Source organism: Hemitrygon akajei, chromosome 11, assembly GCF_048418815.1.
Source record: "Hemitrygon akajei chromosome 11, sHemAka1.3, whole genome shotgun sequence".
Classification (NCBI taxonomy): Eukaryota; Metazoa; Chordata; class Chondrichthyes; order Myliobatiformes; family Dasyatidae; genus Hemitrygon; species Hemitrygon akajei.
In genome coordinates this window covers 26,830,207-26,844,395 of record NC_133134.1, presented here as the reverse complement: position 1 = coordinate 26,844,395, position 14,189 = coordinate 26,830,207, and the positions used below count along the sequence as shown (strand labels likewise).

At 43.0% G+C, this 14,189-nt stretch overlaps 1 protein-coding gene and 1 long non-coding RNA gene across 3 annotated transcripts in view; both read right to left on the bottom strand.

Annotated features, from left to right (window-relative positions):
- ntan1 (N-terminal asparagine amidase) overlaps positions 1-9,460 on the bottom strand; it is a 66,455-nt gene extending 56,995 nt beyond the window's left edge. Inside the window, exons 1-4 of one of the 2 annotated variants that reach the window (XM_073060506.1) lie at positions 9,338-9,460; positions 6,205-6,307; positions 5,131-5,196; positions 2,999-3,107 (exon numbers count right to left, since the gene is read on the bottom strand). In XM_073060506.1, coding sequence (XP_072916607.1) covers positions 2,999-3,107; positions 5,131-5,196; positions 6,205-6,307; positions 9,338-9,418 — 359 coding nt within the window. In that variant the 5' untranslated portion in view covers positions 9,419-9,460. The remainder of the gene's footprint in view (positions 1-2,998; positions 3,108-5,130; positions 5,197-6,204; positions 6,308-9,337) is intronic. The other variant, XM_073060507.1, reaches the window with a different exon arrangement.
- Positions 9,461-11,225: 1,765 nt separating this feature from the next.
- On the bottom strand, positions 11,226-12,881 carry LOC140735077 (uncharacterized). The gene is made up of 2 exons (XR_012100680.1): positions 12,136-12,881; positions 11,226-11,484 (listed from the first exon to the last, which is right to left on the bottom strand). It is a non-coding gene; the product is annotated as an uncharacterized lncRNA (long non-coding RNA).
- Between the last annotated feature and the right edge of the window lie 1,308 nt (positions 12,882-14,189).

Below are 14,189 nucleotides of genomic sequence, written 5' to 3'. Positions count from 1 at the left end.
TAATGCAGTCTGGGAAGTGACCACATTTAGTGTTACACTGAATTACTGCTGTATTTGCAACGACAAGTTTAAAAACAGAAATACTCAGGCAGGAGACAGCCTGCATATGTTGTCCTGCTTCTGACACCAACACTGTATGCTCTCGATTTACTAGCCCTTACCCATACATCTTTGGAATATGGGAGGAAACCTGAGTACCCAGAAACCCACTCAGAATGTACAAACTCCTTACAGGCAGCACAGGAACTGAACCCGGATTTTACAACACACACACAAAATGCTGGTGGAACACAGCAGGCCAGGCAGCATCTATAGGGAGAAGCGATGTCGACGTTTCGGGCCGAGACCCTTCGTCAGGACTAACCGAAAGGAAAGATAGTAAGAGATTTGAAAGTAGAGGGGGGAGGGGGAAATGCGAAATGATAGGAGTAGACCGGAGTGGGATGAAGCCAAGAGCTGGAAAGATGATTGGCGAAAGTGATACAGAGCTGGAGAAGGGAAAGGATCATGGGACAGGAGGCCTCAGGAGAAAGAAAGGAGGGGGGGGGGGGGGAAGAAAGCACCAGAGGGAGATGGAGAACAGGCAAACAACTAAATATGTCAGGGATGGGGTAAGAAGGGGAGGAGGGGCATTAACGGAAGTTAGAGAAGTCAATGTTCATGCCATCAGGTTGGAGGCTACCCGGCCGGTATACAAGGTGTTGTTCCTCCAACCTGAGTTTGGATTCATTTTGACAATAGAGGAGGCCATGGATAGACATATCAGAATGGGAATGGGACGTGGAATTAAAATGTGTGGCCACTGGGAGATCCTGCTTTTTCTGGCGGACCGAGCGTAGGTGTTCCACGAAACAGTCTCCCAGTCTGCGTCAGGTCTCATCAATATATAAAAGGCCACACCGGGAGCACCGGACGCAGTATACCACACCAGCCGACTCACAGGTGAAGTGTCGCCTCACCTGGAAGGACTGTCTGGGGCCCTGAATGGTGGTGAGGGAGGAAGTGTAAGGTCAGGTGTAGCACTTGTTCCGTTTACAAGGATAAGTGCCAGGAGGGAGATCGGTGGGAAGGGATGGGGGGGAACGAGTGGACAGGGGAGTCGCGTAGGGAGCAATCCCTGCGAAAAGCAGAAGGGGGGGGGGGGGGAGGGAAAAATGTGTTTGGTAGTGGGATCCCGTTGGAGGTAGCAGAAGTTACGGAGAATTATATGTTGGACCTGGAGGCTGGTGGGGTGGTAGGTAAGGACAAGGGGAACCCTATCCTGAGTGGGGTGGCGGGTGGATGGGGTGAGGGCAGATGTGCGGGAAATGGGAGAGATGCGTTTGAGAGCAGAGTTGAGGGTGGACGAAGGGAAGCCCCTTTGCTTAAAAAAGGAAGACATCTCCTTCATCCTGGAAAGAAAAGCCTCATCCTGAGAGCAGATGCGGCGGAGACGGAGGAATTGTGAAAAGGGAATAGCCTTTTTGCAAGAGACAGGGTGGGAAGAGGAATAGTCCAGGTAGCTGTGAGAGTCTGTAGATTTATAGTAGATACCAGAAATGGAGACAGAAAGATCAAGAAAGGGGAGGGAGGTGTCGGAAATGGACCAGGTAAATTTGAGGGCAGGGTGTAAGTTGGAGGCAAAGTTAATGAAGTCGACGAGTTCTCCATCTCCCTCTTGTGCTTCCCCCCCCCCTTTCTTTCTCCTGAGGCCTCCCGTCCCATGATCCTTTCCCTTCTCCAGCTCTGTATCACTTTCGCCAATCACCTTTCCAGCTCTTAGCTTCATCCCACCCCCTCCGGTCTTCTCCTATCATTTTGCATTTCCCCCTTCCCCCACTACTTTCAAATCTCTTACTATCTTTCCTTTCGGTTAGTCCTGACGAAGGGTCTCGGCCCGAAACGTCGACATCGCTTCTCCCTATAGATGCTGCCTAGCCTGCTGTGTTCTACCAGCACTTTGTGTGTGTTGTTGTTTGATTTCCAGCATCTGCAGATTTCCTCGTGTTTGCCCGGATTTTACAGCTAGCACTGTTAACGGCTATGCCAACATGCCACACCGTGCAAAAGCAGTCTGACAAATGTTTGCATTTTAGTAACAAATTAATGCTAAATTTGCAAAGACAAGTTTAAACAAAACAATAAAGCATAAAGCAAGGATAAAAATCTTAAACATCTTTGACTCTTTAATATCAAAAGGTAGAAAACTTGCTGTTCAGTCTAGCTCCTGAAAATCCTTCAGACCTTTTAAATTACACCATATTCCCTGACTAAACTCTAAAGAGGAAAAAAGGAAACTGGGAAATATATCAGAATAACAGATAATTACAGAAACATAAATACATGTGCAAAACATTTGGATATCTGCCAGTCCTGGCGATGAATGACCACTGTCTTTAACTGAGGGTGTTGCAAGCATCCCTACACCTTCCCTTGTCAAAATGTACTAAAACCTCTCCAGAACAGTTCAAAAGAAAAATAATGCAAGTGGTGAAAATCTGAATTAATTATAATTAAATCTGAATTGTAGCCAGCAATTGATGTTTTGGGCCAGCACTTTTCATCAGTAGTGGAAAGGAACACTCAGCAGGCCAGGAGCTGCTATAACAAGAGACACAGATTTAACCTTCAGGCCAAACTGCAACATTCCCATTTTTAAACATGACTATTCACTCCTGCTCCAAAACCATATGGTGTGAACAGATAGATCAAGAATTGAATATTATGAAAACCCATCTGGAGCCAACCACATTTATACTATATGGACACCTTTTCTCCCCCCAAGCCTACAGGTCACGCTCATTGCTGTGGAAATGTCATTGACCCGGAATTATTTCTCTCCTAGTGGATGCCATCTACTCTGCTGAAAGACTCCAGCACTTGGTTTTTATTTCATATTTTCAGCATCTGAAGGTTTTGTTTTTTGCTCTTCAATTACAATTACTTACAGTTTTGAGATCCTGTAGATATGAATATAAAATTTGCCACTATTTTCAGTTTTCATGTACTGAGACCGTACCTCCCATGACTGAATCCATCTGACAAGGACTTGACAGCATTCAGCATTTTGGACACACACACTGCTGTATCCATTCCATCACAGTGTCCCAAAGCCGTTGCTCCACACCCTAAAAAAAACAAGAACATTATAAGTAAGAAATAGACCAGATAACTCGTCAACCTTAACACACCAATCACCCTCAGCTTCCCATTAATCTAAAAACCTAACCATCCCAGTCTCAAAAACATCCCATGATTCAGCCTCCACAACCCGCAGCAATAGAAAACTCCATAAATTACCCATGAATAATTAAATTCCTCTTCATGTGTCCAATGGGTCCACCTCCTATTCAGAAAGAACAGCTCCTCATGAGAGGAAACATTCTCCCAGCATCCATCCCATTAAACCTCAAAATACAAAGTTTCCCTAAGGTCACCCTCTCTTTCTTCCTAAATTCCAGTGAGCACAGGCTTAACCTCCCCAAGTTTTCCTTCATAAAATAATCACATACCCATGAAGCAACTTAATTAACCTTCTCCAAAATACTCCTATTAATAATGCTTTCTTAAATAGAACTTAAAATGTACACAGCACTCTATGGTCTTACCAGTAACCCTACAGAGCTGTAGCAAAATTTTGTCATCATCTTCCACCCTCCTCGCAATAAAGGCTAAATTTCCACTTGTCTTCCTAATTACATATTGTACCCACATCTAATTTTCCATTCCTCTCCATTTAAACAATGTTCTTCCTTCCTGCGAAAGTAGATAACCTCAGATCTCTACCCACAGTACTTCATCTGCCAAGTCTCTGTACACGCTCTTAACTTATCCCTTTGCAGACTTAATTTCTTTTGTTTTTAGGAATAAACGGGATCAAGGGATGAGGGGAGGCAGCTGGAAAAGGGTACCAATTTGGCAAAATGGTTTATTATTGTCACATGCTCCAATATGTATTGGGGGTATGGTATTGATGTGGATAGAGAATTGGTTGGCAGACAGGAAGCAAAGAGTGGGAGTAAACGGGACCTTTTCAGGGTTCTGAGTTGGATGATCACCCATGATCATACTGAATGGCGGTGCAGGCTCGAAGGGCCGAATGGCCTACTCCTGCACCTATTTTCTATGTTTCTATGCGGTGAAAAACATTGTTTTTGCACTCCTTTCATACAGATGATGTCATTAAAACAGTGCACAGAGGTAGTACATGGAAAATGCAGATGACTTACAGTTACAGAGAAAGTGCAGGTAGACAATAGGGTGCAAATCCATAACGAAGTAGACAGTGATGCTAAGAGTCCATGGATGAATCCAAGATCATATTGAATAGTGGGGCTAAGCTTCTCTGCCTCTTTGAAATGTGTCGCATTGTGAGCAAACATGGCTACAACACACAATCCCTGTGCTACCCTACCAAGTTATACATTGCCAATATGAAAAGAACTCATTTATCCCAACTAGTTTTCCCTCAACAGTCAACACTTTAATCCACGATAATTACCTAGGACATCACAAATCTACCACAAAAATGTTCATATCAGAAAAAGGATCCAGTGCTTTGAATAAACTCTTCTCAGGCTTCCAGCGTGGTACAGGTATTGACTGTAACCGAGGTCTTGATAACAAATTCTGCAATCTTCATCAGGGATTCTGCAATCTTCATCAGGGATTCTGCCTGGGCATGTCCAGTCCACTGGTATTCATATCCCCATAGACTGTCCCTCCAGATTGGATGAGGACTACCCAATCAGGTTTCTGCTCTCCCACATTGTTTACAATCGAATTCCAGTTCTTACTTACAGCAAGACCTTCGTCTTTATTAAAATTCTTTTCCTCTAGTTTTATTTCAATGGCTTCCTTTACCAGGCAGTCCCAAAAACCACTGGTGCAGCACAGTAGTTTTGAGCCGCTCAAGTCAATTCTATGGCCGTTGCAGTGTTCAGTGACCATCGATTCAGACCACGACCATAATACACACGAGCAGAATTAGGCCATTTAGCCCACTGAGTCTGCTCCGCCATTCCATCAGGGCTGATCCCAGACCCCACTCAACCCCATACACTGCCTTCTTGATCTCTCCAGGTAACCCAAACAGGTACAATGCTGTATGTTCATAGCCCATTTAAAATCCTGTACAACATCCCTCGTTACCTGTGTGCCGCAGAGCCACCATATGGCAAGTAGTTGAATCTTCTGTTCCAAGTATAGATACAGAGCCTGTGGTCAAAGTATCAGAATCAGGTTTAGTATCACTGGCATATGTCATGAAATTTGTTGTTTGTTGGCAGCAGTACATAATAATAGAATTATAAATTACAACATGGCAAAACCTTTGCTTCATACTAGAGAATATGAATACGTTTAAGCAGCTCTTAACTGGCCCTCCTAAGCAGCTGAGATTTTCTATTTTTTTCTTAAACATTTTAAGAACTTAGCTTTTATACACAACAGAACAAAAATCTCCACTACTTGAAGTCCATTGTTCCTCACCTGGCATTTAGGTCACAATGCTACAGTAAAATGATGCACTCAGACTGCAGAGCAACTTTAAAAATTCTAATGTTTTAAAAAAAAACATGCACGAATGGGAAGTCATGAAGAAGAAAATTTAGCAGCCCTGGAACAGTAATGAATTTCCAGGTCTTAAACTTCATTTTGAGGAGTGGAAGATGTTCATTTGCGTATACGATTCACGTCAGAAAGCCACTGTACACCAGAACCAAACTGTACTGAATAGGGACAAGAGGAAAGAAGTTCCAAGATGTTTGGAGATCAGTCTCTGCTGCAAAGACTTGGGCCATAGAGTAGCAATACACACACACGTCACTATATCACCAGTGTGAAGGTCTGTCGGACAATTCTGAAGTTGTGGACCATATGAAACTAGGATTGTTCTTTACTCTTCAAACAAAAATTACAAATCTTTCCCCGACAGAACCTTGCTTCTGGAATTTTGTATTGCGAAGTGAACCGAAAAGGAGAGCAAGAGTGAATTAACATAGCGATGAATATGACTATTAGCCAAAGTAACTGCATACCAAATTTAAAGAGCAATTGTTCTGAGATTGCATTTCTTAGCTAGTACGGAGACATATGCTTGGGATGGTAAAAATAACTTAAAATTAATTAGATCTGATTCTTAAAGTAATTCTCATCAATAAGAGAATATGGATGGTCAAGCAGATCCCTGTAACCATCTTTAGAAAGTGAAATGTTGATGTTTACCATCCTGAGGAGTTGTTGCTGCAAATTCCCTTTGCTGAATATATAGAAGACCTTTAGAGTCCACCTTGACAGCTGGTTTTGATTTCAACGTTTCTGCACTTTCCTACATAAAATAAAAGCATCAGATTTTGTTGAAACATAAATTTCCCTTAAGTTGAAAAAAATAACTGCACTTCTTGTCAAGATGCCCATTTCTTCATAAATTACAACAACTCTTACTTTAATTCCAATACTGTGGAAACTGCAGGTTCCACCACAATTGGTTAGACTATCCGAGCTATTGCTGTTGTTAGGGTCTCTGGTTTCCATCTCAGGTTTTCCCGGGGCCTCAGATCTACCTCTCAACCAGTCCTAAACCCCAAACTCTACAGTAGATTCCACAAACTGAACAATTACACCCTTGCCTGGAGTAATGAACGGTTGTGCACCGAGAGATAAGTAATGAAATTAAAACTCAGAAGTTACTAAGGTAACACACGCCAAAGCTATGATGCAATGGCAAGATTTAAATGTTCTAAAATAAGTCATAAAATGTAATTCAAACTGATACCTACCCTCCACCCCCTCCAGCAAGCAGAGAGTTTTTAAAAAAATATATATTACTATAATTCAGTAAATACTTAATTATATAGTAAATTCAAATACTGAACTATTATAATTCAGTATTTTCCTGCAATATTGCTGGTCTAGTTTGTAAGTCAGCCACAACTTTATAAAATTCACTCCACAGTTAGGACAGGAAAGCCCTTAATGGCCAGATTATAGGTTAGTTCCAAGGTATGAATGTCCTTTTCCAATCAGCAATAAAATATTTCGCGAACCTATTGATCCACTTTCTTTAATAATGAGTTAACCAAATTAATACCAGAAGAGTTGATAAATACAACACCTTGAGATAATAAGATTTTGACCCTTTAAAGTCTGTTAGCATTTAGATTGCTCTTAACACAGAGCAGAGTTTATTCAAAATCATGCTTGTTCGGCGATGAGCTCATACCAAGGATGCATGCTATGTTTGGTAATCACGACTGAACCCCTTACTCCTGATATCAGAAATCTGCCACAATGGAAATTCCATATGTAATTATCCTACTAGATATCAAAGTTCAAAGTAAAGATAATATCAAAGTGTGTATATATATCACAATATACACCAAGATTTAGAAGAAATGCAGTAGAATCAATGAAAAACTACACACAAAGACTGACAATGTGCAAAAGACAATCTGTGCAAATATAAAAATAGTAATAATAATAAATAAATAACACCAAGAACAAAAAGTTGTAGAGCCCTTGAAAGCGAGTCCAGAGGTTGTGGGATTAGTTCAGAGTGATCCATGCTGGTTTAAAAATAACTGTTTCTGAACCTACAAGTAAGTAGTGGATATGGCCCAGTCCACCACAGGTAAAGCCCTCCCCTCCACTGAGTACATCTACAGGAAGCGTTGTTGCAGGAAAGTAGCATTTGTCATCGGGGACTCCCACTACCCAATCACGCTGCTGCCATCAGGGAAGTGGCACAGGAGCCTCAGGACTCACACCACCAGGTTCACAAACACTTTCTTCCCTTTTGCATTTGCAGAGTTTGCCGTCTCTTGCACACTGGTTGAACACCCAAGTTGGTGCAGTCTTTCATCGATTCAATTATGTTTATTATTCTATAATGGATTTACTGATTATGCCCAAAAGAAAATGAATCTTTGATCATAAATTTACTGTGAACTTTGAACCCAAGGATCCTGTACCTCCTTCCTAATGGCAGCAGCAAGAACGGTAGCTTTACTGGGGCAGTACTCCTTGTCGATGTGCTCAGTGGTGGGGAAGGCTTCTCCTGTGATGGGGACTGGGCTGCATTCACCATTTTTGTAGGCCCTTCCTATCTTGGTCATTGTTGTTTCCATATCAGGCTCGATGTAACCAGTCAGAATAGTGTCCATCGATAAAAGTTGTCACAGTTTTAGACAACTTGGAATTAACACACTAAGTTCAATGAGTGATTGCCCGGACCTCTGAGATTCAATGCCTGTCCTGTTCCAAGTTGCTGATGGTTATCAAAACTGCGAGTGCCAAGAAAGGAATGGTCAGCATTTTCAATCTCGCTTCCAGTCTAGTGCTGCCCACTGAAATAGTCACATGTTTAAGATAACTGAAAATATTACAAAAAAACAGTAAAATGTTTGTTAATAGCAGACACTTAGAATTACGGACAATTTAGAAAAAAACCTTCCCAGCACTGTTAGAATCAGCAATTTCCGAATTCTGATTTATGAAACAGACTATATCACAGCCAAGTACAATAAAACCCAATGACATCCAAAAAGGTGATACATACCTTTCTTGTTCTTCCTTTCCCTTCATCCAAGGTCCAAAAACCCCATTCAATGTGAAGCAAAGAGTTGATATTGTACATCACCACTGGGTCAGCAAGAATGTCCTCAAACTTCTGGTAACTACCTCTCAACTACTCTAGTCCCACCAGCTTTGGTCTTCTACTCTTTTCCAATTAACCTTTGAACAAGCTCAATAATCTACATCTTCTGAATCACCATCAGCTGTCCCCATCAAATTGAACAATTTCAGATACCCAGCCATTCCAGTCTTGTATCTCCCACACTCAGAACTCAGATTCTCCTACCCACAATTCCCCCTTTCTTTCTTGGTATTTCAGGTCATAATATCCCTGTAAATTATCCATTCTGTAAAGAAAGAACAGGTAACAGGGGAAGTAAGTGAGGAATGGGAGTAATGGAGTTGCCTCCAGTCCGCATAAACTCATTGAGCCAAAGCTCCTTTTTCTAATGCCACAAGAAAATAGGGCAATATTATGTGGATATCTAACACAAGGCATCCCAAAGCACTCCGGAAATAAACTAACCAAGAAAAGTGTTTCCTTTCGAAACGGGTAAATTAGCAGGTTTGTACACAAACAAGCTGACAAAAATAAATAACAAGATGTTTCATTTTGTGAGGCTGAAGAAGGTTAAACGTTGCCATTAAACAGCAAGAACACAGCGAGTGCATTCGCCCAAGCCACCGAGAGCTTCTCCCTCCAGTTGCCGGCTCTCTCGCTGAGCTGAACGGGCAGGTAAGTGAGCTGCAGTGCACGGCACCTAGACGGAAAGCACTCGCTCACCTTTAACTTGGAATAACATTCAATGAACTCCCAAGTGGACGAAGGTAAGCTTATGGGTTGGTCGTTAAAAAGAAGCGGCATCTTGCAGCTCCGCAGTCCTGTTCCTCACTGCCACCAGTCAGCAACGTCGCTCCGGCTGCGGGGCTTTATGGGAGTTGTAGGCGCCTCCCCTCTCGGAACGTATAACGGGGCAGGGCACAAATGCTAAATTCACGGCAGCACCCCAGCCCTCCCTACCGTTCGTGTGCTGCAGTGCTCGTTCAGAAGTTCTTCAGTTTTACAGCTAAGTTTCCTCCCGTGGAAATATACCGATTCCTCCATTACTAACGCGAGGGATGACTAAAGTGCTTTGACAAGATTAATGTGGTACATCACGCATTTCTTTAGAAAAATATGGTAATGGTTTAGAGAATTTTTTTTAACCGTGTTTAATGATTTACGCTGTAGAGAAAATGCATTAACTCTACATATCGTTTTAGCTGCAAATTGTAATATTGGCTGCCTATAAAATCTGTGGAAATTCCTCTCAGAAGTTTTCGACCTGAAATGTTAAGAGTTGTTTCGCTCCACGGGCCACTTCCAGTATTTTGATTGAATAACATACCAATATTTGTATAGACAATAGCTAATGTGATTATTTAGGATTGTAATCAGTATAATGTCCTAATAATCGTTCTGCACCCCCCCACCCCATTCCCGAATTCATATGAATATGCTCGCCAACTATCTACATTGAGACACAAGACAAAGCAGATGGAGCAAGACACAGAAGAGCTTGTGAGTCAGGCAACATCGGTAGCGGGAAATGAACATTCGACGTCTTACGTCGAGACCCTTCATCGGGACTGGAAAGAACAAGGGGAGATGGCCAGAATGGACTGTGATTTTTACCAGCTCTGTTTACTTCAAGTGATCTGACAAACTGTAAAACTAACTGATCGAGCAAACACTTGGGGGGGGGGGGGGGGGGGACATCATAAATACGAGAAAATCTGCAGATGCTGGAAATCCAAAGCAGCACACACAATGCTGGAGGAACTTAACAGGTCAGGCAGCGTCTATGGAAATGTAAAAATAGTCGACGTTTCGGGCCAACACACTTCTTCAGGACTGGAAAGGATGGTGGGGGTGTGAGGGGGGGGGGGGTCGCTCTGCTGTTCCTTTGGAGTAATCGGCTGCGTGGAGAGAGGGAGCCTGCTACCTGGACAAAAGCTTGCTCTCCATGTCGTACTGCCCCGGCTTACCCACCATGTGGATAGCTGGGACATAACTTCCATGGACGACCCCGATCAACAGAGGCCTCAGTTGTCACAAACCAAAATCTGCAACCATGCTTGCGAAGGGGAAGGTGCTATTACTTCTCAAAGTACAATTAAAAATCATTGATACAAAATTATTAAGATTCAATTGTGCCAGTAGATGTAAAAAGTTGATTAGTCAAAAAAAATTCTAATGTTCAGTTTTGTATTTAATCACAAGAAGTTCCTGGTGTTTGAGGGCTTCACAAATTCCATTTTCTCCCATATATCAAAGTAATGAGAGGACTTAAACAAAAATAAGCAGCATTTTCAACTGCGGGATAAAATTTCAAGATTAATTAATCAAAATTTATTTATTATCAAATAATATAAATTATATAACCTTGAGAGTGCAGTATCAAAATAGTAAGTCAAAGCAACAAGAGAATTCAGCAGAAAACTCTTTAACAGGAGGGAGATGTTTATAGGGAACTCAACACTCCCAGAAAGAGATGATGAGGCTCAGTAACTCCAGTGTTACGCTAGAATGAACCTGTTAAGCCAAAAAGGCTGTTGTGCTTTGTATAATAATCCACATAATTACACAATATAAATAAAACTATTCTGTGGCTTGAAATAAAAGATAACTGTTAATATGAACTTTTTATTCACATAGAGACAGAAAGTACAAGCAGCGGGGAGTCTTATCCAAGGTAATTATATGCACTATTGTTTTTGTATTTTGAGTGTATTCGTGCATTTTACAAAAAATATTTTAAAATTCATTCTGTGGCACCTTGTTCTACAGTGAGCTTTTCTGTCTTGTTTTTCCGCATGTCTGGACTATGACCTCTACTCAGGGAGGGCCCATGCCATTGAAAAGATTAATTCCAGGACTGTCATTTTCACCTGGGGGGAAACAAAGTGTCTGTTATTATCAGCCTTACAAAGGTTTAAATAATTCCCGTTTGGCCAATTTTCCCCAGTTAAAGCACACCGGATGTTTTTTCTCTGGGACTGATACCAGAGACAGTGGCACTGTCTCCATTTGCTGCAGTCGTCCCCTTTGCAAACCAGAGAATTTGGAATGTAGCACCAATACTTTCCCTCCCACTGTGGGAGCCCTTTCTTCAGTGTTTCCTCCTCTGGTCCCGGGATACACTTGATCATCCTGGTTAGTGGTGATCCTTGGAGTAAAGGTCTGTTATTCAGGTTGTACAAGGCCTGGGATACCCCCGTGAGGTGTACGTTGGTGTCAATTAACGAAACTCTTGTTTTAAAAGTCCATTCACTCTTTCAATCAGCTTGGCGGTAATAAGAGTATCTGGTATGCTTAATGAATGGCTTTACTGACAGCCCAGTCTCTCTCAGCTTGCCCAGAGAAATGAAACATGTTGTCCAATTGCATCTCTTTAGGGTCCCCATAATAACTAATTGGCTCCTGCCAACCCTATAGAGGACGGTCTTGATCAGCTTTTGTAAAGGGATTGTTATTAAAAGACCTGAGTAGATGTCAACAGCGTAATGTCGTCTACCAGGGGTCCGATGTAATCAACCTACCGTAAGCTGGACTGGACCAGTCCCCCTTTTATTGTGGTTAGTTGGCTTCTCATGAAGTTTTTTTTTAATCTGCTAATATCCCACCTTCCATAGTCACGTACACTGATAATGGTAAACCTCGTTGCTTAGCCCATACACGTCCAGATGACCAGACATGTTACGTGTCTATTGCCCCAACACACGGGATTCGAAGGTGCACTCGTACTAACTGGCCCACTTTATTAATAAAGATGGTAGACGGAGGAATCTTTCTGAAAACAGTGGTCTTCGTTCGATGGGCTGTTTTCCAGATCTGTTCCCAGAGAACCTGCCCCCACAGGGGCTTTTCCTGTATCTGCAATTTCCTTTTCTGCCACGTGGCCATTCCATTTGCCGCTGCCCAAGAGTCTGTGTACATCGGCAGCTGATCTGCTTCGCGCCGCTGTGGCAAGGCGACCGCCACCGAACCGCCCTCTCCCTGCTACTGCAAAACTCTTTCCGTTCAGGGCAGCTGCTGTTCCCCCCTGGACACCGGGTTCCAAGGGCGGGAGATCCGCTTCAGAGAGTCGCTCTGGCACTCCCCATGTAAAAGGAAGGGGAGGCACTGGGACAGGGGATTCGACGGTCTCTGTGTATCTATCCACAGGCGTGTGGGCCACACGTGTGCGTGATTTGCCAACCCTGTCTGGACCCTTGCTCGCTCTTTCACTTCACGACGGAGGCTTGCTCTGCTCTCCCCACCCTGTCAGTAGGACTCTCCCATTACGTTATAATGGGTCTCATGATTACTTCGCTTCCTTCCGTCTCCACTAACGTCCAATAGGCGTGTATCGTACCGCAGCATCAGATCCTGGAGTATTCGCCCCCCATAAACTTCATACAGCGTTGTTCTGAGGTCCGGGTGGACAAGGGTCAGGGCCTGAGCCACTGCTTCCTTGGCAGCCTCGAACGCCCGTTGTTCTGGACACCATGGAAAAGTTGCTTTCTCTTTCCCCCCCCCCCCCCCCCAGTTACTTTGTGTAGGGGTCGCAGCAGGACCGTTAGGTGTGGTATGTGCCGCCTCCAGTAGCCTAATTACCCCTCAAACCTTTGGGTCCCTTGCTTATTTCTGGGGGTAGCCATTTCGGCTATATTATTTCGGTTCTTTTTTCTGGCTCACTTAAAGTCCCGAGACACACTGCATGCCCAGGACTTGCTGACTCGGCCCCCTGTATTTTCATTTGGCTTACCTGCACGTTCAGGGCTCCAGCTATTCCCTCCTCAGTTGGTTCTCGGAGCGTGAGGGCTGTCTGTGTACTGGGGATGCATCGAGGTCATGACACAAGGTAGAGCTATGCACATTCCTCTCGGGCAATCTGGTAAAAGTGCTTTCCCATGTAAAGGCAAACTGGTAAGCCCATAAGACATTCGGCCCATCGAGTCTGCTCTGCCGTCCCATTTCCCTCTAAACCCCATTTTCCTGCCTTCTCCCCGTAACCTTTCACACCCCGAATTACCAAAAATCTACAGTGGCATGCAAAACTTTGGGCACCCCAAAGTTATTCTGTTACTGTGAACAGTTAAATGAGTAGAAGATGAACTGATCTCCAAAAGTCATAAAGTTAAAGATGAAACATTCTTTTCAACATTTTAAGCAAGATTATTGTATTATTTTTGTTCTGTACAATTTTAGAGTGGGAAAAAAAGGAAAGGAGAACCATGTAAAAGTTTGGGCACCCCAAGAGATTTGAGCTCTCAGATAACTTTTACCAAAGTCTCAGACCTTAATTAGCTTGTTAGGGCTATGGCCTGTTCACAGTCATTATTAGGATAGGCCAGGTGATGCAAATTTCAAAGCTTTATAAATACCCTGACTCCTCAAACCTTGTCCAACAATCAGCAGCCATGGGCTCCTCTAAGCAGCTGCCTAGCACTCTGAAAATTAAAATAATTGATGCCCACAAAGCAGGAGAAGGCTATAGGAAGATAGCAAAGGGTTTTCAGGCAGCCATTTCCTCAGTTTGTAATATAATTAAGAAATGGCAGTTAACAGGAATGGAGGAGGTCAAGTTGAGGTCTGGAAGACCAAGAAAACT